The sequence below is a fragment of the Phacochoerus africanus genome, chromosome 16 (genome assembly GCF_016906955.1).
Source record: "Phacochoerus africanus isolate WHEZ1 chromosome 16, ROS_Pafr_v1, whole genome shotgun sequence".
NCBI classification, from domain to species: Eukaryota; Metazoa; Chordata; class Mammalia; order Artiodactyla; family Suidae; genus Phacochoerus; species Phacochoerus africanus.
In genome coordinates, this window is record NC_062559.1 from 23707921 (window position 1) to 23732308 (window position 24388).

General features: G+C 34.7%; 1 protein-coding gene across 1 annotated transcript in view; it reads left to right on the forward strand.

Moving 5' to 3' along the window:
* Positions 1-22713, forward strand: part of WASL (WASP like actin nucleation promoting factor) — a 66673-nt gene extending 43960 nt beyond the window's left edge. Inside the window, exons 6-11 of the mRNA XM_047762982.1 lie at positions 1420-1588; positions 2594-2636; positions 3664-3817; positions 9562-10082; positions 17243-17351; positions 20058-22713. Of these exons, the coding sequence (XP_047618938.1) occupies positions 1420-1588; positions 2594-2636; positions 3664-3817; positions 9562-10082; positions 17243-17351; positions 20058-20119 (1058 nt within the window). The 3' untranslated portion in view covers positions 20120-22713. The remainder of the gene's footprint in view (positions 1-1419; positions 1589-2593; positions 2637-3663; positions 3818-9561; positions 10083-17242; positions 17352-20057) is intronic.
* Positions 22714-24388: the final 1675 nt, after the last annotated feature.

The following is a 24388-nucleotide window of genomic DNA, read 5'->3' on the forward strand; positions in this document are numbered from 1 at the left end:
TTTTTTCCAAGAATAATTTTTGTTTTTTGCCAATCTGAGCACCTTCCCATGGAGTTTTGTATGAAATTACAAATAGAACTTTTTAGACTTGTACATATTGTACTTATGTAGGAAGACTCTGAGTTTCATTGAGAGAAAATAGCTGAATTTTGGTGATGTTAAAAATACACATCTTTCCAAGTTGTCTATCTGATAAAGTGGTAAATGGCGTTCATGATTTTAACTTTATTTCATCTCTAATAGTGCAGTTAAGAGAGAGAAAATGAGTCACGTATATTTTCCTCATGTAGGTAAACATTTTTATTTCAGACAACTTTAATGAATAGGATACACTTGAGGTTTTCAGCACAATTGAAGATTACAGTCCAGTTGGCATTTAGTGATCACCTAACATATATTAGCCTATAATTTATTGGGGTTTCTATCTGCCATTCTATAATTGTGTTGGGGATTCCACAGACCACCCTACAGTTGGTGATGTGCTAGAAGGACTCACAGGACTGAGCACATAGTAGTACTTGTGGCAAAGATTTAGTACAGTGAAAGGATATAAAACAAAATCAACAAAAGAGAAATTCATAAGGGTCGAATCTGGGGTAAACTACACACAAGCTTCCAAGAGTATTCTCTCATTAGAGGCACAGAGGATGTACTTAATTTCTCTAGCACTGAATTGCTTTGCTGCACCATACCTGAAGTGAGCTAAAGGAGAAGCTCAGTGCCTCAGGTCTACTGGGGACTAAATCACATGGGCATATTCTGTCTAGCACATACCAAGGCTCTAGACTCCCAGAAGGAAAGCAGATATTTAACATAAGCCATGTTGTTAGCACAGGTTGTTGAGACACAGTAAGCCCATCTTTTAAGGAAATAATGGGAACTCTCTTGAAATCCTAGATCCCAGATGCCAGCTAAGGGCCAGCTTTGCAAGTGGGCCTTTTCTAAAGATAGCAGTCTCTTTCTCCACACAATAGTGCTTGTGCTTTATACAACATTTAAAAAGTTGTCATTAATATAATTATCTCAGAGGAATTTGGTCTGATAGGAGGTTTTGTCAAAGAATCGTGTATTAAAATGGAATCTCTAAGGATCATGTGTTGACCTTTGGTTAAGTGTATAAGGAATTTTTAATTTGAATATGTTTCATTCAGAATCTCAAGAATATTTTTGTGAATTATAAAACACATTTGCTTTGAAATAATGTATCTATTCTAATGTGTTTAAGAATGTATTAATAGATTTTTGAAATTAGGAAATCTTGAAATGTATTATTTATAAAAAATTAACATACAAGTTTAAGGTTTAAATAATCTACAGTAATGCAGTGTTTCTACTGCAGAAAAAGATGTTTAAATTTTAAATTATGATTGTAATACCTAAAATTTTATCCCCTTTATATTATTTTGACTTTATTTGCAGGTCCTAATCTACCCATGGCAACAGTTGACATAAAAAACCCAGAAATCACAACAAATAGGTTTTATGGTCCACAAGTCAACAACATCTCCCATACCAAAGAAAAGAAAAAAGGAAAAGCTAAAAAAAAGAGGTTAACTAAGGCAGATATTGGAACACCAAGCAATTTCCAGTAAGCCATTTCTTTTATTATTCTTTACTTTTTGATTCACTCATTTTTGCTCTTGATTTTTTAAATTGTTAGAAAATTTTGTATTCTTTTTGGGGGAAACCTTTATGTTTATCACTTACAGACCTTTTTAGCTATAAATTTTGAATTTTTAAAAGGCTATTTTTCAGTAGACTTTTTATAAATCTTAGTTTTTTTACTTTTCCACCCATCAGAAAAGAAAAATTACATAAAAGTTGTTTTTTCAAATAATCATTGGATATGAAAATGACTTCTCACTTTTCCCTGTAAATGGTTATTTGGAAATTGCCTAAAGCATTGTCCTAGTCTTTTGGGGCTGCCAGCAGAATACTGTAGACTGAGTAGCTTATTAACAAAAGAAATTGTCAATTTCTCACAGTTCCAGAGACTGGGAAGAGGCAAGCAAATTTGGTGTCTTGTGAGGTCCCACTTCTTGGTTCATAGACAGCCATCCTCTCACTGTGTCCTCCCTCACATGTCAAAAGAGGGTGGCACAGCTCTCTGGGCCTCTTTCTGAAGGGCACCAATCCCATTCTTGAGGAATCACCTTCATGACCTAATTACCTCCCCAAATCTTTATCTCCAGGAGCCGTTACACTGGGGACTAGGTCTTAAAGGAATTTTCGGAAGACACAGTCTATAGTAGGCATCAAACCTTTGCTATTTACTTGATGTATTTCAAGCATTCTCTTACACTCTATTACTTCATTACAAAATTCTTATTGTCTTATAAATATAGCACTAGTTTGTTGGTTAAGAAATGGCTGCTCAGAAAGATTGTACAAAAATGTTGAGGCTCAGTTGGTAGCAGAGCCAGGGCTAGAATCCAAGTGTCTTGATTACTTGAACAGTTTTTCCCTGAATATGGTTATGTCTATGAGAACTATAATTTCAGCTCAAAAATTCACTGGGTGGATTGGATTTCATCTATATTATGTTTTTAATGCCATTCATGCATTTCGTTTTTCTATTTTTTTATTATTTTAGGCACATTGGACATGTTGGTTGGGATCCAAATACTGGCTTTGATGTAAGTGCCTTTCACACTTTAATCATTACTATTCTAAATATGTAGAAATGTCATGGCCTGTCTTTAGACTTTTATTCTTAATCATTTTTTTTAATTTGAATGTGCTTTATTTATGTATATATTCTACTAAGGTTTAGAATAATAGATTGTTCTCTCATTGATGGCTAAGTCTTCTAAAGAGAAAGGTTTTTTTTTTTTTTTAACTCCTTTGCTTTATCTACTGTAATATAAAATCTTTGTGTTTTGAAAGCCAAGTGAAGAAAATTATTTCTTCAAGTGATCATTTCAGGGGAATAATATGCCAAATTACTGGAAAGCACTATAATTAAACTATAATTAAATATAGTATATAAGTATCTGGTTGTTGAACTATCTGGATTTTTTTTATTCTACTGATGTTTTTTGGCAATTTCATCATCATTAATTTATAGCATTATGAGCAAAGTAGGTGAAACTGCTGGCAAAAATAAATGTTTTTTTAACATTTTTACCTTTTGGTTACCTAAGTATACAAATTTAACATTTGACAGATAATCAAGGTTTGAAAAGATTATTTTGAAAAGAAATATTATTTGTGATTGGGGTCAAAAATCCTTTTCATTATTTTTGTTATAACTGCAGTGTTAGTGCTACAGTATTTTTGAGTACCTGTTTGCATTGGGCACTGTACAGGGTAGTTGGATTATAAAGAGGTTCTTGACCTCAAATCTTCAAATTGATTTACTTTTTTTTGTGGTTATTTGTGACTATAAACAAATCTTATTTAGGGACGAGATGGAATAGGTGAGTATTAGAGATATATGAATCATGAAGGGATTAGTAAAAAGCTGAATGAGATGCCTTCTTTGTTCTTATCTTTTCTGTTTTTATGAGAAAGTTTAGTATAGAAAAATCTAACTATATTAAAAATTTATAAACTTAAAATAACTTCATAAAGGGCACAGGTGTGGAAATAAAATTTCGTCATGCTTTTTTAAAAAATTGAGATGGTTTTTATAGTTTTTATCAGTTATTTTGTCTGTTGTAGTTAAATAATTTGGATCCAGAATTGAAGAATCTTTTTGATATGTGTGGAATCTCAGAGGCACAACTTAAAGACAGAGAAACATCAAAAGTTATATATGACTTCATTGAAAAGACAGGAGGTGTTGAAGCTGTTAAAAATGAACTACGAAGGCAAGGTAACTTTTGTTTCTATTTAAGCATCCTGATCTTTTTAAAAAAAATCTTTTGAGGTCAGTTTCATAGAAGACAGAGACACACATTCATGTAAACCTTCCTTAAGTAAAGAATGTTCACATTTATGGATAACTAGTTTGGCCCAGTGTATTGTTTTACATTATTTCTGTATAACTGAAATACTTGACGAGGTTTTTCATATTGTTAAAAGGTCTTATATTAAATTTGTGACAGTTCATACAAAATCTTGTGGCTATTTGATTTTAGAATAAAAAATTACAGTTGCATAATATCTTACTGAATCTTAGAGACCATCATCAAAGTTATTTTTATTGTAACTCAGAAGTAGTAATTTAAATAATAATCACTAATTCTATACTGTATAAGCATTTTCAGAATATAAAAAATGAAAATCTTATTTTTAAATAACTTTTTAAATTTTTCTGTCATTTAATACCTGAGAGCACAAACAACTTGCAGCCTCTTAAGATCTTTTATTGAAATCACCTTGTTTTTTGATCCTATCGTAATAATTATCACAGTAAATTGCAAATACAGTAACTCTAAGTTTTCCAGTATGACACTTATCTTTTGGCCACCTTATTCATTTGGGGCCACTTTTCTTCTTCATAGTTTTTGCATATTCATGATAGACAGTGTAGCAAAGCAAAAGCCCCATTTACTCAAAGCATTCTTCTGAAGAATTTTACCATCATTTTAAATTAGGTATCTGATTTACCTGTGTCTTTTTCACTGAAGTTTGTTCATTTATTCATTCATAAATTCATTAAATATTATGTCAGCACTGGTCTCTACCTAGGATATTGAGATGTAAAGATATGGTTTCTTCCTTCAGAAATCTAGTGTGACAAAAGATATGTAAACAAGTACATTTCAGAGTCTAGTGTGACAAAAGATATGTAAACAAGTACATGGTCATAATTACTATTGTGAAAACACAGTGCCAGTTCCACTGAAACTAGTATGATGTTAATTTATCATAGTGAAAAATTACATTTCCAAATTCTGTGGACTTTTAATAAAAACACCTGGGACATAGCACCATTGTTTTTACATGCTCCCAGAATGTATCACGGTTAATTTGCAGCTGATAGAAGGTCTTGAGGACCCTAGTTTTTCCCTTGACTCTCTTTTTCTCCACTGTTACCTTCACCTTATACTAAATAATGCTCAGGGTCTCTGAGCTCTCTGAATTTATAAGTTTATAAATATTCTTGATATTTATTAAATAGTCATACCACTGCCCTCTTACCTGTAAGAGGCCAGGCTGGGAAGTTCCCAGGCTAGGGACTGAATCAGAGCTGCAGCCACTGGCCTGCGCCACAGCCATACCAGCGCAGGATCCGAGCTGTGTCTGCAACCTATACTGCAGCTCACAGCAACACCAGATCCTTAACCCAGTAAGTGAGGCCAGGGATCGAATCCTCATCTTTATGGACACTAGTCGTGTTCGTTAACACTGACAACGGCAACTCCCTGAGTTCGTTTTTTAAACTTTATTATTATTGCTTTTTATTCTAGCTTCTTTTAGGCAAGGTCTTTCCTCAGTTGAATTACTTAAAAGAAAATATACAAGGTATTAAAAAATATGTTTTGGGAAATTACTATAAAGATTCTCATATTCAAGAATCCAACTCCCAGTGCGGAACCTAAAGATCTAAAGATACCCAAGAATGATCTTAGAGAAGATAAATTTTTTAGAGGGGAAGTAAAAAGACAGATTAATGCTTTATTAAGGAAATTTTTTCTAGGCAGAACGTGTAATATGTTCAGAAGCGTTAAAAAAAATTAGGGAGAAGTTTATGAAGTTGTCTTGAAAAAATATTTTGTAAAACCTGAAACCAAGTAATAGACTTGTGATTTCCAGTGTATCTTTTTGTTGTCTGTCTGTGCAGTCTTTTGAAGTCCATTAATTTATAATAAATCTGCTCTGTAGGTCCACCACAATGGAGTGGTATGTATGTGGAATGTTATTTGACCCAGTGTTCTAAATTATGCATGTGTTTATTGTCCAAGAAACTAGTGTTCATTTGTACTGCCTCCAAATCTAACATCCAGTAAGGGTTTCTGCCCTCCATTCAAACTAATGTTCGGGGCATGTAGATGCTAAAGTAAAAAGGAAATTCCTGTATGAGTCAGATCTCATGTTTTATCTGTAGTTTAGATAGTTGTTTTGAAATTCTGTGGATTTTTATAAAATCTCTTACAGCACCACTGTTCTTTTTTTTTTTTTTCTTTCATTTTTTTTTTATTTTGTTGTTGTTGTTGTTATTATTGTTGTTGCTATTTCTTGGGCCGCTCCCGCGGCATATGGAGGTTCCCAGCCTAGGGGTTGAATCGGAGCTGTAGCCACCGGCCTACGCCAGAGCCACAGCAACGCGGGATCCAAGCCATGTCTGCAACCTACACCACAGCTCACGGCAACGCTGGATCGTTAACCCACTGAGCAAGGGCAGGGACTGAACCCACAACCTCATGGTTCCTAGTCGGATTCGTTAACCACTGCGCCACGACGGGAACTCCACACTGTTCTTTTTATTATTACTTATTATACTTATTTTTAGTGATTGCTTTTTATACCTGGCATTATTCCAATAACCTATGTAAAATATACTTACACTTTTATATTAATTTGCACAATGGGGAGGACTGACCAAAACCATGTAAGTAGTTCTATAAATGACTTCTCAGGGAATTGTCAATATTCCCATAAATTTAAATTTGTGTTGAATAATATTTATCTGGTTTGCTTGATCTTGTGCATGAGAACAGTTCTTCAGTGTTTCCTGAATTCTATAGTAGTACATTTCATTTAAATATTAGTTATATTCATGATTTCTGCTTTATAATTCCCTTAAATATCAAATATCTAGAGTTATCTACCAATTACTCTTAATTTGATCTGAAGTAATACTAAATTATCTTTAAGTATATCAGCTTTTCTTTGTTGCGTACTATCAAGACAAGTTTTGTTCTGTACGCCTCAGTCTTTCTTCCCTTCTAAAGAACTAAGCTTTGATGGTAAAAACAGTTTTATTTGTTGTAACTTTGGTGTCATACTTTTTACTTTATTTCTTTTTTAAAATACCTATGAAAAATTCTTGTCATTCTGATTCCAGTGTTCCTGGTGACTCTTAGAGTTTTGAAAATCTATAGGCCATCAGACTTTTTCATAGTGGTGTATGGTGTCTGCTCAGCAGGCATTTTTGTGCATGTAAACCCGACTAATATTGTGCCATCTCTCCTCTCTTCTCCTATTTTAATTCTTACACATTTTTTATCTGTAGTTATGGCATGTCTTTTGCATACTTTCCTTTTTATGTAGGTATGATATAGGCCATAAAAATATAAAATTGGTAAAATATGTTTTCTTCACCAAAATATGGTCACTTCCTCAGTAATAGAAATGCCTCTTAGGTAATAGAAATGCTGAACTTTTACTGTAGCTAAACTGGATGCAGCTGATAATTTATTCGCTATAAATAAAGGCTCTCCCTTTCCCTGAACAAAAATTTAGTGTCTCTGAATGAGTATTAGCTGAATCCCAAATTATTGTAATAAATGTACTTATTGCAAGTTCAAAAGAACTTTAATACTTTCTATTGAAGAAGTACATCATTGTACATAGAAAAGATTTTTGTTCCAAAGTCCTTGATGAACCACAGGAAATGACTAATACCTTTTGTAGTAGAATAGATTGGGTCCTTTTCCTCTTGATTAACAAACAACAAAGTAATAAAAATGCCAGTCTCGACAAATACTGTTTATTGAAGTGTAGATCTTAAATCGATTTTTTTTGGTGTTTTTTTTTTTGTTTGTTTTTGTCTTTTTGCTTTTTCTAGGGCCATTCCCATGGCATATGGAGGTTCCCAGGCTAGGGGTCTAATGGGAGCTGTAGCCGCCGGCCTACGCCAGAGCCATAGCAATGCGGGATCCGATCCATGTCTGCAACCCATACCACAGCTCATGGCAATGCCAGACCTTTAACCCACTGAACAAGGCCAGGGATGGAACCCGCAACCTCATGGTTCCCAGTTGGATTCATTAATCACTGAGCCACGATGGGAACTCCTTAAATTGATTAAAAATGAAGTTCTTGTATCTGCTGGAAGAATTTGATGTACTGTCTTATTCAGAGAGTATACATATTATACATACGTCATATCCTCTTGGTTTTACCCTATTATTACAAAATGTGTTTGAAAAGGACTTTGCTTTTAGCAACTTTAAGTCTTCTTGCTTTGGATTTGGTGAGAAAATTGAGTGAACGTTAGCTCCAACACCCAGACCTCCAATATGCCTTGAGTGTAAATATTAGGAGCTTCCTTCAGTAATGGTCTGATCCAGGTAGGATGACGCTCCTGTTTGCAGCTATGTATTATTTCCAGTTTTAAAAGTTTGTATGCCAGGAGATAATACCCTTGTGAGTATTGGCCTTTCTGCATATTATGTCTAAATGTTTATAACTATATTTGATAGCATATTTTTATGGCATATTTCCCATGATTGTCCCAAATGAAATCAAAAGATACTGTTTGATTTACTTTGAACTGAGGGCTGTTTTTTTCCTCTTTGGTATCATTGCGTCATTGAGCATCTAAGCCTATTGTTACTTGAAATCAAGGTGGGTATTTGTATTTGTATAGACTGTAGAAAATTCATCAATAATATTACAGTTTCTCAGAAAATACAAATAGCTGTTATGGATTTTAGGATTTCTTTATTCCTAAAAATAGTTAATTTTTCTATTCACTCTTTAAATGAGTAGAGAAATAATGATGTTCATTATTATACAAGTTTGTGAATCCTCTTGGCAAAATCATGCCTCTAAAAACGTAGTAAATTTGTACTTTGGATTTGTTCTCCTACTTTTATCTTACATTTTCACCTAAGTAGAATAAGAATGTATATATCAGTGCTATCAGAGTAATGTTAATATTTTATTAATAACTTTAATTTTGCAGTACTTAGAAATCTCAGTTGATTTGTTAATGTCTCCTAAGTAAGTAGTTAGCCTTAATGCCTTCAGCTGGGCCTTAATGCCATCACTAGAATTGCTGACCATCTTTTATTAATATCGTACAATGTTTATTATATATTATGTATTTATTACATATATATTATATGTTGTTATATATTCTATACATACAGAAAATATAGGACATAAATTATGCAAGTTAGGTTACAAAGGCTTATTTTTTAAAAGAAAAAGTATTTGGGTTTAACTCACATTAAGTGGAATAAATTCCAATAAACTGTGCTGCATTAGCTGTTTAATTCTGAATGGAAATTAATTTTATAAAACAACTAAATATACTTGATTCTTTAAAGAGGGAAGATTCCATTAATTTTTATTAAAATGTAAAATAACAGTTATTGATCAAAATGTTTAATTTCATTGTTATATTTTTGTTATTATTATATAAAAATTTCTTTGTTCCCTTACCTTGAAAAGTAATGCTGATTCCTAAAAACTCACTTGTACTATTTTAGCTATTATTTTTTCCAAGAAAGACCAGGAAGGTGTTCTTTAGGCTGAGTATTCCCAAATAGAGTTGTGAGATATCATCAGTGCTCACATATCTTTGTAAAATAAATACAGAGATGAAGCCTTTTTTCTCATATTGTTTTTTTTTTTTTAATACATGTTGAAGTGAGTTGCTTTTTCAGTATGATGTTTGTGGGGGAAAAAAGCATGGTTTCTTTTTTTCTGTTTTTATTTCAGCACCGCCACCTCCACCACCATCAAGGGGAGGGCCGCCTCCTCCTCCCCCCCCTCCACATAGCTCAGGCCCTCCTCCCCCTCCTGCCAGGGGAAGAGGGGCTCCTCCTCCGCCACCTTCAAGAGCTCCCACAGCTGCACCGCCACCGCCGCCTCCGTCCAGGCCAGGCGTAGGAGTCCCTCCACCTCCGCCAAATAGGATGTACCCTCCTCCACCTCCAGCCCTTCCCTCTTCAGCACCGTCAGGGCCTCCACCACCACCTCCACCTCTGTCGGTGGCCGGGTCAGCGGCACCACCCCCACCTCCTCCACCTCCACCTCCACCGGGGCCACCACCTCCCCCTGGCCTCCCTTCTGATGGTGACCATCAAGTTCCAACTCCTGCTGGAAGCAAAGCAGCTCTTTTAGATCAAATTAGAGAGGGTGCTCAGCTTAAAAAAGTGGAACAGAACAGTCGACCGGTGTCCTGCTCTGGAAGGGATGCACTTTTAGACCAGATACGACAGGGTATTCAGCTGAAATCTGTAAGTAATCTGTTCTTTTCAGTTTAGATTACCTGTCATGATGGAATTTTAATGTAATTTTAAGACCTCTTTGAAAAGGGGGTGGGGTTTCTTTGTTGCTATTCTTTTGTTTTTTTACTTTTTCTCGTGGTATTTGTTTTTTTGACCCTGTGAATTTCTGATATTCATAAAATGTACAAATTTATACCTATTCCTAAGTATCACCCCAGAAAGTTCCCTCATGCCTGTCTCTTCCCAAAAGAATCACTGATTCTGATTTCTATTACCATAAGATTAGTTTGCCTATTTTAGAACTTCATATTAAAAAATGTTGCGCTGTGTTTGCAGTTCATCGTTCTAGACTTTTAAATAAAACTTAAAGAAAAATCTTTATTAAACTGTACAGAAGTAAACTTAGCCCTGTTGAAACCAATTATAATCATTTTTGTAAATTCATACCATTACCTTCTGAAAACTAAACCATATTTTAAAGTTTACATTCTGAAATTTAGATTCGTGGAGAATCAGACTCCACAAAAAACTGAAAGAGTTGTAATAAGGATTTCTGTAGTGATGGCAGATAATTTTGGGTTCTCCGAATTGGATGAGGTGATCATTTAATCTTCTGGAGCAAAGGCTGGCAAACTTTTTGCTTTAAAGGACCACATAGTAAACATTTTAAGCTTGCAGGCTGTATGGTCTCTGTTAAAACTACTTAACTCAGCCTAGTACCACAAAAGTAGCAGCTATAGACATACATACCATGAGAGAAGCCATAGACAGCACATAAATGGGCATGATTGCATTGTATAAAGCTTTATTTGTGGACATTGAAATTTGAATTTCATATAATTTACACATATCACAAATATTTGTTTTTTTATTTTCTTTCTACCATTTAAAAATGTAAAAATCATTCTTGGCTTTTAAAAAATTTTACAGAATCAGGGGTGAGGCTAGACTTGGTCCATGAGCAGTAATTTCCTGATCCCTGACCTAGAACCTAACCTGCCTAACAATGACATGCTTCCCCTGGGTCTTTATGTGTAGTCTCTCTCTGTTCCAGGCAGAACATTTGCTCTGCAGGGCTTCAGACAACTTATGGATGGTAAATTTTAACATGTATTCAGGTTGATTCTTGGATCAGCCTGTGAACAGTCACCTCTCCTCCCTCTTCCCATTTAGTTGAGAGTAAAGGTTTCTCGGGAGCAGTTAAAGAACTTTGAATAGTTGCTAGAGGGGAGGATTAGTGTCAAAATGACCACAGCCCAGGTAAATAGTAGATTTTAATGAGCTTTTACCAAAGCATCTATGCTGGTTCCTGTGTCACTATCATTCCCTCATCTCCAGTTCCTTACGTGCCTTTCTGCTTCTCTTTTCTGTTTCCTCTCTTCTTCACAATCAACTCTTATTTTCTTCTCTCAGTTAGTGATTATAAGGTCCTATATTATTAATGAATTGAGTTCTATCCTCTTTTCTTAATTTAAAAAGTTGGTGAGTTAAATTTCTCATTTACTCTCCCCTTCATCACTTCTTCCCATCCCAATCCTCCCCCACTCCTTACCCCTCCCCCTAAAACCTGTGAATTTATCTCTAAATTTCTTTTAGAGAGAAAAATGTTTTCCATTATGAATGTAGGCCATTTTTATTTTAATCACTTTCTTTTTGATTATATTCAGAGTATTATCTTAGAGGGCTTAGTGAATTATTGGTATGTTATGGATAGGATCTGAGTCTATAATTTTATTTCATTTTTTAAAAATAACCATTCTGCAGTTGAAATTTTTCTAGCAGTGTTTCTTGAAATAGTCTGTGTAAATCATCAATTTATTTGATGGTGAATACAACTAACATAAAACCACAGATTTACTTTAAAGAGCTGGCAGGAAGTACATACGTATTCACTTACATGTATTTTGAATCCCGTAGCCCTCAGGTAGCACTACGTCCAAGTAGTTGCTTCATACAACGTGTTTATGACAGGGTTGTACTCTGGCTGCTTTCTCTGCTTTGTGTTTTCATGTTTCTTAAAGGGTCTGTATTTCTTGCTGCTGTTAATACTTCTTTTGGAGCCTCATGCTAAAATTCAAAGCCCTAAAAATATTTGTTTTTCATTTTTGAAAAAGCACTTCTGTATTACAGTAATAATACACAGGTTCTTAAAAATCTAAATACTAATGAATGAGTCTGTATCTTGTGAGGACCTATTTGGAGTATTTTTAAAAGAAAAAGATCTGTAAGTCCAGAAGACAGGTAGTATTAGGAGAGGAGTTGTAAACACCAAAATGAAAAGTTTGCCCTAATAAAGCAATTTCTCTTTAGGAAATGATTTAAAATTCCAAATATATACGGTTGACCCTTGGACAACACAGGGATTATGGATGCCAGCTTCTCCAGCAGTCAAATCTGTATAACTTTTGGCTCCCCCAGAACTTAACTATTAATACCCTACTGTTGACCATAAGCCTTATCAATAATATAAAGTCAATTTACACATATTTTGTTATATGTATTCTGCACTGTATTCTTACAGTCAAGACAGCTAGAGAAAAGAAAATGTTAAGAAAATCATAAGGAAGAGAAAATACATTTATAGTACTGAAGTAAATTTATTGGTATTATAAGTTTACATCTGATTAGAAGATGAATCATCTGTTAGTACCTGCATCAATACTGTCTTATATAATACGAACATGTAGGTGTTATATGTAATCCTAACACTGGATGTCAAAAATGAAAAGAATGTGAAAAATTTGTATTTATTTACAGGTCTAATAATTCATGCATTGATAATGAAGAAGCATCTGTATGGTTGCTTTATGGTAGCCTAATATATTCCATATGATTGTTTCACAGTAGCTAGCCTATATACTAATGAATGAATGTTATGATTTATGCCTTATATTATTACAGTCATAATACTACATTGGAAACATTGTTACTTTTTTTCAAAAACCACTTACCTGTGACAATACACTGATAGGTAATTTCTCCAATAAAGAGAGAAATGGGCATACTATGTGGTGAGGTAATTCTTTGAAAGCAGTTATAAAATAGAAAGAAAACTAACACATTATTTTTATATTAAATATCCCTCACTTGGAGTTCCCGTTGTGGCTCAGTGCTTAACGAATCTGACTAGGAACCATGAGGGTACAGGTTCGATCCCTGGCCTCGCTCAGTGGGTTAAGGATCCAGTGTTGCCATGAGCTGTGGTGTAGGTCACAGACGCGGCTGGGATCTGACGTTGCTGTGACCTTTGTGTAGGCCAGCGGCTACAGCTCTGATTCAACCCCCTGGCCTGGGAACCTCCATATGCCATGGGCACAGCAAAAAAAAAAAAAAAAAATTATATATATATATATCTCGCTTACTTCTTGTCTACGTAAGGGTAGGCAATCACTTCAATACAAGTCTTACACACAGTGTTGTGTAGGATGAAGACTTACGTGCTGATGATGATGACACAAAAATGTTCCATAAGCTCTTGCTGTGTGGTTATTAGATTTTCACACAGACATACACAACACAAATTTATTAACTGTAGGCATGATGATTACTGTTCATTAAGTGGAAGTGAATCATCATCAAGGTCTTCATACATGTCTTGCTGAGTAGGCAGAAGAAGGGGAGGAAGCATTGTTCTTGCTGTGTCAGGAGGTAGAAGTGGAGGCAGAAGAAGCAGGCACGCTTGGTGTGACTTTATAGAACTGTATCATAATATCAGCTAGTTAGCTTTAGTTTCAGTGCCTGTATCATAGAAGGGTCCATGTCGTAAAAAGATATCAAAAGTAGGCTCGAATAATCAGAACTCTTTTTTCTGGCAGATTGTCTCATGTCAGTATGTTTTCTGGCACTGTTTCTACATCATCATCATCATCTGGCACTGGTTTGGAAGCACTCGTCTTCATTAGATTATCTTCTGTTATTTTTTTCTGGTGTGATGTCTGTAAGCTCTTGAATTTCCCCAAAATCTCTATCTGAAAACCCTTTGCCTAGGCCCCCACCTTTTTTTTTGTCACATCAGTGATCTCTTTCATAATTCCCTTGCTTTATTTGTTATAAACCCTTGAAATCATATACAACATCTGGACACAGTTTTCTCCAGCAGGAATTTATTGTTTCAGGGTTGATGTCACTCACGGCTTTTTCTATAGCAATAATGACAGCTTCAGTGATGTAATCCTTTCAGACTTTGATGGTATTGTATTCTCTCTCTCGGGATTCTCTTCTGTAGTTGATGATTCTTTACAGGGTACCATTGGTAAAGGGCCTTAAAAGTCTTTATGACCCCCTGATCTAGAGGCTGAGTGAATGATGTTGTGCTGGGGTGGGTGGGCAAGTTGACCACTTTGACACGTTCGGTGTTTGAAGTCATGAGGTTTTGGGCAGCCTGGGGCACTGTGCTATGTCAAAAGAGCTGTAAAAGGCAGTCCTTTTACTGGCAGGGCACTTACTGACTTCAGAGACAAAGCGTCTGTGGAACCACTTCAGAAAAAGGGTTCTCGTTGCCCAGGCCTTTTTGTTATATAACTAAAAGACTGGCAGCTGGAGTTTATCTTTTCCCTTTAAGGAGGAGGTTAGCCGCTTTATAGATAAGGGCAGTCCTGAACGTAAATTTGACAGCATTTCCACACAACAGTGGAGTTAGCCTGTCCTTCCCTGACTTACCTCCTGGTGCTCATTTCCCTTCCTTACTAATAAATGTCCTTTGTGGCATTTTTCTTCTGGGACACTTTGATCAGCATTTAATGTCTATTCAGGAAGATATCCTTTCTCCTCAGTTATTTTCTTGATGGCATCTGGGAACTCTCATCTGCTGCCTCTTGGTCAACAGAAGCTGCTTCTGTTATCGCGACATTGTTAAAGCTAAACCTCTTTCTAAAATTATAAACCATCCTTTGCTGGCATTAAATTCTCCAGCCCTAGATCCTTCACCTTCTTTTAAGTTGTTGTGTAATAACTTCACTTTTTCTCAAATCGTTAGAATCTGTAAGTATGCCTTTCTTATAGCAACTCTGCATCCACATGAAAGTTGCATTTCCAATACAAAATACAAAGTTATTTTACAAAAAGTGCAGGGTTTTTACACCTGATGGTTTAGCTACAACAATGACTGCATGAATTTCTTTTTCTTCTTTTACAATGGTCTTTTCACTGGATTCATTTATCTTGAAATGGCAGGCAACTGAAGCTGCAGGCCTCAATCTACACTGTGTTATCATACAGTTTAACCTTTTCTTCTAATGTCATACCTGTTCTCCACTTCTTGGGAGCACTTCCAGCATCAGTAGTGGCACTTCATGTGGGTCCCATGCTTTTTATTTAAGGTTTTTGGTGTTGCACTAAACACAAAAAAATACGTAAGAACCGTGAGAAATTACTTTTTACTGTGACATGCAATTTACTGGAGAGACAGACTGCTCACACTAATAGCATCCCAGGGAGTTTTAAGCAGATTCTCACAACACTTGAGCTCACTGAAAGAGCAGCAGGAAGTGGCTTCAAAATTACTACAGTAGTACGGTATGCACTACAGTGCATCTTTGGCAGTTATAGTTTAAAACTGCATCTTTGCGTTTGTTTACTTTTCTCTCAAGAGGGAATGGTGCCATGTATTGCCTCTGTTTCTGTTCATTAAGGTTTGATAAATTCTAACTTTTTATAATAGATTTGTGTATATTTTATGGTAGTAAGTGTTAAAATAGATCCGTATCTACATGTGTTTTATGTACTCATGATGTATCTAATTTTTTCTTAATTTTTCCATATTTCTAGACATTGTGGTTCATCTGCAAGTTTTTTCAAATTGTAGCAAATCTTTAAAATTTTTTTCTAGTATATTTATTGACAAAAATCTGCGTAGAAGTGGATCCACACAGTTCAAACTTGTGTTGTTCAAGGGTCAACTGTGTGTGTGCGTGTGTGTGTAATTATTTCATACAGCTGTGCTGTTTCATTTTTAATTATAACAATACTATACTTTTACATGGATGATGTAAGTCCAGGACAATATTAACAAAGTGAGTATTTTGTATAAATGACTGCTCATTTTAGTCAAAGTGCACATAGAGCAATACTTTATAAATCGTGTTTTTTTTCCTGAATCTCTGCAACTTTCCTATATTCTATCTTTTAAAATGAGTGTTGGAGTCAGAGATTATTTTTTATAGAGATTAGATTTTAGGAGTTCCCGTCATGGCTTAGCATCCACGAACTGGATTAACGAACCTGACTGGCATCCATGAGGACGTGGGTTCCATTCCTGGCCTTGCTCCATGGGTTAAGGATCCGGCATTGCCGTGGGTTGTGGTGTAGGTCACAAATGTGACTCAGATCCTGCATTGCTGTGGCTGTGGCCTAGGCCGTCAGCTTCAGCTCCAATTTGACCCCTAGACTGGGAACCTTCATATGCAGCAGAGCAGCCCTAAAAAGACAAAAGACAAAAAAAAAAAAGAAAGAAAGAAAGAAATTAGATTTTAATGAGACCCTTTGGTATTGATTTTTCCCCCCAAATGTAGTTTATATGAGAGGAATTTCTTGAGTTAGGGGTAGTTAGTTGCCTTGTAAAGCAGGTACATTTTGAAAGCTACCCATCTGATCTTAAAGGGAAGTTACATGCTTTGAGAAGGAAAGTTCATTTTGAATTGTAGTATATATATATTATCCATATTTATATTATGACTTTATATAAATAGAATATATAAACTTATAAAGCTTATTAATAAAGCTGAGTTTTTCTAGGAGAAGGGAAGTCTCTTCAGTTGCTCTTATATGTCTTAAAATGTGCTTCTCACCTAACAACTCTAGGAATTTAAATATTGCCTTTGTTTTATAAAATAACGTCCCTTACTAATTTTGAAGTTTCTCATTAGCTAAGGCTTTGTGTAGTAGAGTGAACAGAAGTAACCCAGCTGTAAGGGCAAGTATTATAGGAAAAGGTTTGATTGTTATTCTAAATATGGGAATGTATTGATGGCTTATACGTAAAGGGAAAATATATCTTGAATAACCCAATTAAGGCAGCAGTTTTTTTCTTCTTAATTTAGTTAATCCTACTTTAGCTTGATTGTTTGCTTTTTTGTTTTCTTTTAAAATAATGAAGTAATTCTAATAAGATTTTTCTGGAGACAAAGATATTTTGCTAAGGATATATTACTAAATTTTGCAAACTTTCCAAGGTATCTGATGGCCAAGAATCTACACCGCCGACTCCTGCACCCACTTCAGGAATTGTAGGTGCATTAATGGAAGTGATGCAGAAAAGGAGCAAAGCCATTCATTCTTCAGGTATTGTTGCATGTATATATGTGTTTTTAATAAATTTGAATATTTGAAGTTCTAGTTCTCCTTTTAGACTCAGTCTTTGCTAGATTTTTCCCTTTTAAGTAACTTAATGGTCTAGGTTCTAGGGCGTGTTTTAAAAAATTGTTGCCACTGTGACTAGTCTATTTGAAGCTTAATGGATGTCAAGACAATACTGTCATAAAACCATAAATTGGAAGGACAGCTTTTGGAAAAATGACAGTTTTGTTTCCAAAACCAGAAATACTATAGAATACCTGGCAAACAACCTCTAAACAAGGCTTGAGATTCCTGAATCTCATTCCTTTGACATTCTTGTGACATAAGTAAGAAATAAAGGTTTCCCTGATTTGCAAGAATTGGGGCTAAGAAATGAGGTAATTTACACTTTCTGGGGTTTGCTAATAAATCCTAAATATTTTTGTTTCCTCTTTCTGTTATTTCCTAATATTATTTAAATAAACTAGTACCTGTTTGAGGTTATTAAGCTTATTCACACCACCATGTAAATGAATATTGCTTTTAAAAGAGAAAGAGGAGTTCCTATCATGCCTCAGTCGTGGACAAACCCGACTAGTATCCATGTAGATGAGATTTCGATCTCTGACCTTGATCAGTGGGTTAAGGATCCAGCAATGCCATGAGCTGTAGTGTAGGTTTTAGATGGCAGCTGGGATCTGGCATTGCTGTGGCTGTGGTGTAGGCTGGCAGCTACAGTGCCAATTCAACCCTGAGCCTGGGAACATCCATGTGCTGCAGGTGCCCCTCCCCCCCAAAAAAATCAAAATTAAAAGAAAGAATATGCATTTTGCTGATGTAACACTTGAGGTTTACTGAAGAGCATAATGTACTAGAACCATATCTTTGTTCTTAGTAAATCTATTATTTATTCTCTGTGGGCCTCAATTTTCCAACTTGTTACGTGGAGAGAATTCATAAATCAATGCTTGTGCAAAGATTAAATAATATGTAACTAATCATTAGATTGCCTAGGACATAGTAGATCATTAATAAATATTATTTTCCTTCTCTTTATTTCTCTTTAAGGATGTGGATATCTAAGATCCTTTAGCAATATTTGCTCTCCTTAAATAGGCATTTTTATTCCCATACTCTGTTACAAAGATAGAATAGTCCAATTCAGTCCACAAATATTTATTGTGGAATAATAGTAAAATTTTTTAAAAAGTTCCTGCTTTCATGGAGCATGCATTCTAGTGAGAGAGAGACAGTAGATAAAACAAATTAGAAAAATATGTATTAAAGATGTGGGCTAACAACAAAAATTAAGCAGAAAAGGGAGGTATAAGGACTAACAGGCTGTGAAAGTTATTTTGAAGTAGGATAATGAAGCCTACGTAAAGTGTCTTTTGAGAAAAGACCAAAAGGAGTTCAGGGAGTGGTTTCATGTAGAAAATGAGAAAGTATGTGCATTTAGGTGGAAAGAACAGCCAGTAGAAAGTCCCTGAGGTCAAAGAACAATGCCAAGGTCAGTAGGGCTGGAGCAGGAAAGGAAGGAAAAGAGGAATAAGGATGTAGTATGAGAGGCTTTGGAGGCCATGCATGTGACAGGAAGCACATTCTTAGTAGAGAAGTGGCAGTGATCCAAGCTGCAGATGATGGAGGTTGAAGCAAGTTGGTAGAACCAGTGAGCAGTGGTTGGATACTAGTTTTGCTGATGGATTAGAAGTGAGGTTTGGAAAAAATAAGAGGAGTGAAGGATGCCTCTCAACCTGAACAACTGAAAGAGTGAAACTTTCACTAACAGAGTGGAGAAAGATTTAGGAGGAGCAGGTTTGAAAGGAGAGATTAGGAATTTCATTCTGTATATATTAAATCTGAGACACTTCTTAAAAATTTAAAAGTAGAAGTTGAGTCGGCATTTGGTTATGAATCTAGAATGCAGGAGAAGTCTAAACTGATAATATAAATTTGCCTATCATTGGTATATACATGGTATTTAAAGTTATGGAACTGGATAATGTCATCAAAGAAATGGGTCTAAATAGAAAAGAGAAGGTCTGATGAGTTTGGAGGACTGGAGAGTGTGGTATCTTAGAAGTCCGATGAAGAAGTGTTTGAAGGAGGATGGAGTGATCATCTGGCACTGATGGATGTGATGAGTCAGAGAATTGAGCTTAACTTTAGCAACAGTAGGTCTTTGGTGACCAGGAAAGAGCAGCGTCAGGGGTTCAAGAGAGAACAGGAGGGTAGAAAAGGAGTTTGGATATTGAGACTGCTTATTCTGTTTGCTTCACCACTTAGTACTGATGTGGTTCCCGCCTGTTACTGGAAGTATAACTGGAATTGGTAGCTAAACAATATGTCATTTATATTTTTTTAATTTTACTTTAAAGACAGTCATTGAAGGGACCTTTGTTGGATTTGTGATATATGAGTCTAAACTTCAGAGAGACCAACTCAAATGTGATTTTACACATTAATACGTTGAAATTGGTTACATAGATAGAAGGGACTAGAAGCCAAGTCTTAGTCCTGTTCTAATCTTCCACTTAGACTACCATACTCTTTAGATGTATTTTATTGATACATTTTAAATCATTTTAATAACTGGATTCACCCAGGTTTATATTTCAGAAGTTGAATAATTGGAGAAATCCCCTAAGAATTATGGAAGGTCATTTTATTTGTACGCATGTTTAATTGTTTGTCTTGATGCTTTTCGTCTAGATGAAGATGAGGATGAGGATGATGAAGAAGATTTTGAGGATGATGATGAATGGGAAGACTGATCTATATATTATATATATATTTTTAAGGTGAAATACTAAACACTACTTTCTGTCTATGGATTCTGTAAAATTATCATGTAAATGTTCTACCAATTTGCTGTATATTTTTGTTGCCTTTTTTGCTTTTTTTTATTAATCTGTGCAATACCTCATTTAATCTGTAAAGGTTTGTCATAATCCTCTGCAAAGCTACTCCCTGGTACTGTGTGCACGTTTACACCAGGTTGCTCACTTAATTTTGTGAATATTTTTCATTCCATCAACAAGGGAGTTTAAATATTATATGTGAGACTGACAAAAACCTTAATGTAATTTAGTTATAATGCCAGAAGGAAAACACTATTTTCATACCCTACTTTTTCTGTACCTAAATTTTCTTATTAAAATCTAGTATAGCACTACATTCTTTTTTAAGTGATACAAACCTTAGTTTATTTAGCCCCTTCATTTTGAACACATGCTACATGAATGTCGAAGCTGATACATTGCACAGTTCTCTAGACATCACTACACTGATGCAATTCAAATTTTAGCAATATGCTCTATGTAAAATCACTACAGAGATGCTAGTTGGGAAAATGAGTAACACACCTCTTGCAGCAATATTGCCTGTTACTGTACAGAAGTGGTGTTTGGAGGCTGGAATCATAAGGAGCCCTTGCATACTTGTTCTTGACTGAGGTTATTTTTATGCTAGAGCAAATGTGGCAGGCTCTTTGGCAAAAATTTTAAAAATATTTTTGGTATTATTCTGAAACAAAAGTTAAGTTGTTGAAGTTTAGGAGATCTTAGGGGTAATTTCATTCTACATGAACTGAAGGAGGTGATACATTATGATGACTTCAATATTTGGCTAAATATACTGTAAAAATCAGAACATTATAAAAATGTGTGGAATTTAGGTATTTTTATTTTACAGTGTATAAAGGACTGAGGTATTGAGCAATACCAACCATAAAAATCTCACCTAATTGGCAAAGGTATATACACTGTAATGCTGAAATTATTATGCTATTTTTTAAAATTTTGATAATTTCTCAAGGTTTTTGTCAAATGTCAGGTGAAGGGTTACATTTTTCTTAAAAGATTGGTGGTCCCAATGTCAAATTTATTGAAAACACAAAACTGAATGATAGGGTTTTGTTTTTTTTTTTTTAAGAATAAAACTTTACAACCTGCACATTTGTTATGTATGCTAAATGATGTGTTAAAATTAGGGTTTCGGGTTTCCTTGCCTCTCTATAATACACTAGTCTGCCTAAAGATGGTTGTTTCATATTTATAGCATTAATTATCATACCTACCTACTTTAAACTTTAGGTAGAAAAATGATCTGATTTAAATACAGACACCTATTTTTCTCACATTGAGTCATACGCAGAATGTAGTTCCAAATGTATTTCATTATTATAGTCACAATATTCAACTAAAAATTAAGCTCTCTATAATTGTACCGACCAAAATCTAGTATTGACATGATCTTGACAGGCTGGACCTGCAAGATGTGGCTTGAATTTTAACCAGTTATCACATAATCTTTAGTGATCATGCATCTAGTTATCATGAGAAATAATTTAAAAGGTTTTGTTGCTGAAAGCAGTAAGTGGTGCAGTAAAATAGTTAAGTTATTCAAAGAATGTTACCTTCCTTGCAGAAGTAATTTAAGTACATGGGAAAGAGTCTAGACTTTGTTTCTTGCAAAAACAGTACCCTCTGCTTCTGGAAACCTTTTTCTGCTTACTCTCATTTTTATTGTGGCTTGAGCTATGGTGAGTCTGGTGTGGATGAGGCTGGACAGTTACTAACCAATAAAATTAGGAATTTGTGCAAATGGTAAACAGAACATTATAATTATTTTAAATAATATTAAACATTTTTCTTTTCTTTTAGACATTATAAAATTTTTTTAAAAATATCTTAGAAATTTCTTTAAAGTAATGCCAATTTAAGATCTCTCTTAACTGTGGGGCAAGGGGTTCTAGGCTTTCCAGCTAATTTTGGTACGATAAAAGATTTTTTTCAGGAGCTGCTCTGAGCAGAAGTATCAGTTCTTTGAATTGGAAACACAATTTTAAATACGTATGATGGGTATAAAATTTGCCAATGACAGTTGAGTTTATTTCTTCTTAAAAAAAAAAAAAGACTTTTTGTTGTTGTTGTTGCACAAAGTCTCAATTACTATTGGTTAAGACACAGCAGCTGTGGAACTCAGTCCAGGCATGAAGGCTAAATCCTCTTTAGATGTAAAAGGTGCATGTTTCAGTCCTCCACCACCTTGCACTGTAGACAGCACTGTACCTGTGCATCGTCTGAAAGCCTCCCGCGTATACTCCAGCTAAATTATTGTCTGATAGCCTTCGCATTTAACAAACTAGCATGAGGCTTTTTATATCTAAATGCTACATGGTAGACAATTTCAGCTAGCCACATATTGTATGTATGAGATTCATAAAGACTTTCAATCATTCATTTCCATTTATCAACTGAAATTTTGTTTAGTATGTGAAATTTTTTTGAAATGTATAGTGAATAGGATGTTGCACTGGTGGCAATTCATCATGGAGCATAATAAAATTAATTTGACCCAAATAGTACAATGTATCTTTTATTCATTTATTGTTAAGAGACTAAAATGGGTAAAGAACATTTAAACTGTAGAGTGTAGTAACAGTACACAGCAGCAAATGATAAGGGCTGAGTTTTTAGCTGAATGCATGCTCTGAGAGTTGGAGTGTGCCATTAAGTAAACATGGTGAGGGAAAGAATGTTACACCCTGTTCTGCTGGGAAATATGACAGCTGCTCAGCTGTTTCCCTGGGAGTCATGGAGGTGCACTGCAGAGCATTCACACTGCAAGGTCAAACAGCAGCACTCGCACACCAGAAATGGTGTAGTGTCCTAAATCAGAATGATAGTAGGGTTTACTTGTAGTTTCAGTAAAAGTCAAATATAGCAAGCAGTTCGTGTGGGACTTAAACAGCTTTTAATAAATGGTATCAAAGATGGTGCTTTTAAACAGGAAACTCGGTATCTGATAAATAGAATCTTCTGTTCTACTTGACTGTGGCACAAGTGGGTGTCTGAAGATTAAACTAGTTATGGAATCCAGTGTGTAGGATGCTACAAAATGCTGTCCAAGAGCTTTAGTCCAATTTAAACATTTCAAGACTAACATGTCCTGTTAAAAAATTGGTTTCTATTGTACAAGTATGAACACTTAAGAATGTATTAGCTACACTTTTAAAATTTTAGAGAAAAGTGTCTCAGAATTGCTTTTGTCACATTATATTTATCTAATCAATGAAGAAATTCCTGAAATAACCTACTCTGCTTTAGGAATGGAGTTCTTAAAGGACAACTATAGAGATGAGACCTTTTTATAGTACAATAGAAAGTTCTTCATGGAAAAGTTGAGAAATTTTATGTTGCATACATCTTAATAGCAATGTCACTTCATATCTCAAAACATAGCATACTCTTTGTAATCTCTTGGTCTTTTTTTCATGGATTTTTTTCTTTAGCTTTGCTTTTTAGTGAAGCCTCTAGAAAAAGGTATAATAACTTGACTTATATATATGATGGGGAACTTACTTTGCAGTTAATGCTAAGACCTCCTCTCCTTCTATATGTGATATATGATAATCTCCTTTGCCATGAAGGAACCCATTGAAAATTTTGGCTTTATAACAAAACATATCTAGATAAATCAACCATGGCTTTAAAAAAATTTGTAATATATACACAAGGGTCATTCTAACTATTGATAAACATACAATATTAAGTTTTAGGTAAATTAGTATAAATCTCAACTGGTCATGTGTATCACCATAATCAGGATAGGAAAAACACAGTTATTTTGAGTAAAATATAGCAGTTTATAGGTGGATTTTTTTTTAACAACCACAAAGATTTTTTATACTTAGTAAGGATTTTTAAAAATTTTTTTTGTTGAAGAAGAAGATCAGTTTTAACAGAATCGAATTGCATTGCAGAACTTGAAGTTCCAAATGTTATATTGGCATTTTCTGTCTTGAATTGGTTGGCATGTCTTGACCAAAATTCAATTTTATCTCACTTACTTACTGCTAAATGTGTGAGGATTTTCATCAAGACCTAAAGTCTTAAGAATTTTTAAATATTTTTAATTGTTAAAGAATATTATTTTTAAAATAATAAATTTTTAAATATATCTTATTTAAACAACTTTTTTTTGAAAAATATGTATGGGCATTAAAATGTAACAGTGGGGTAATAACATAGATTCTCCCC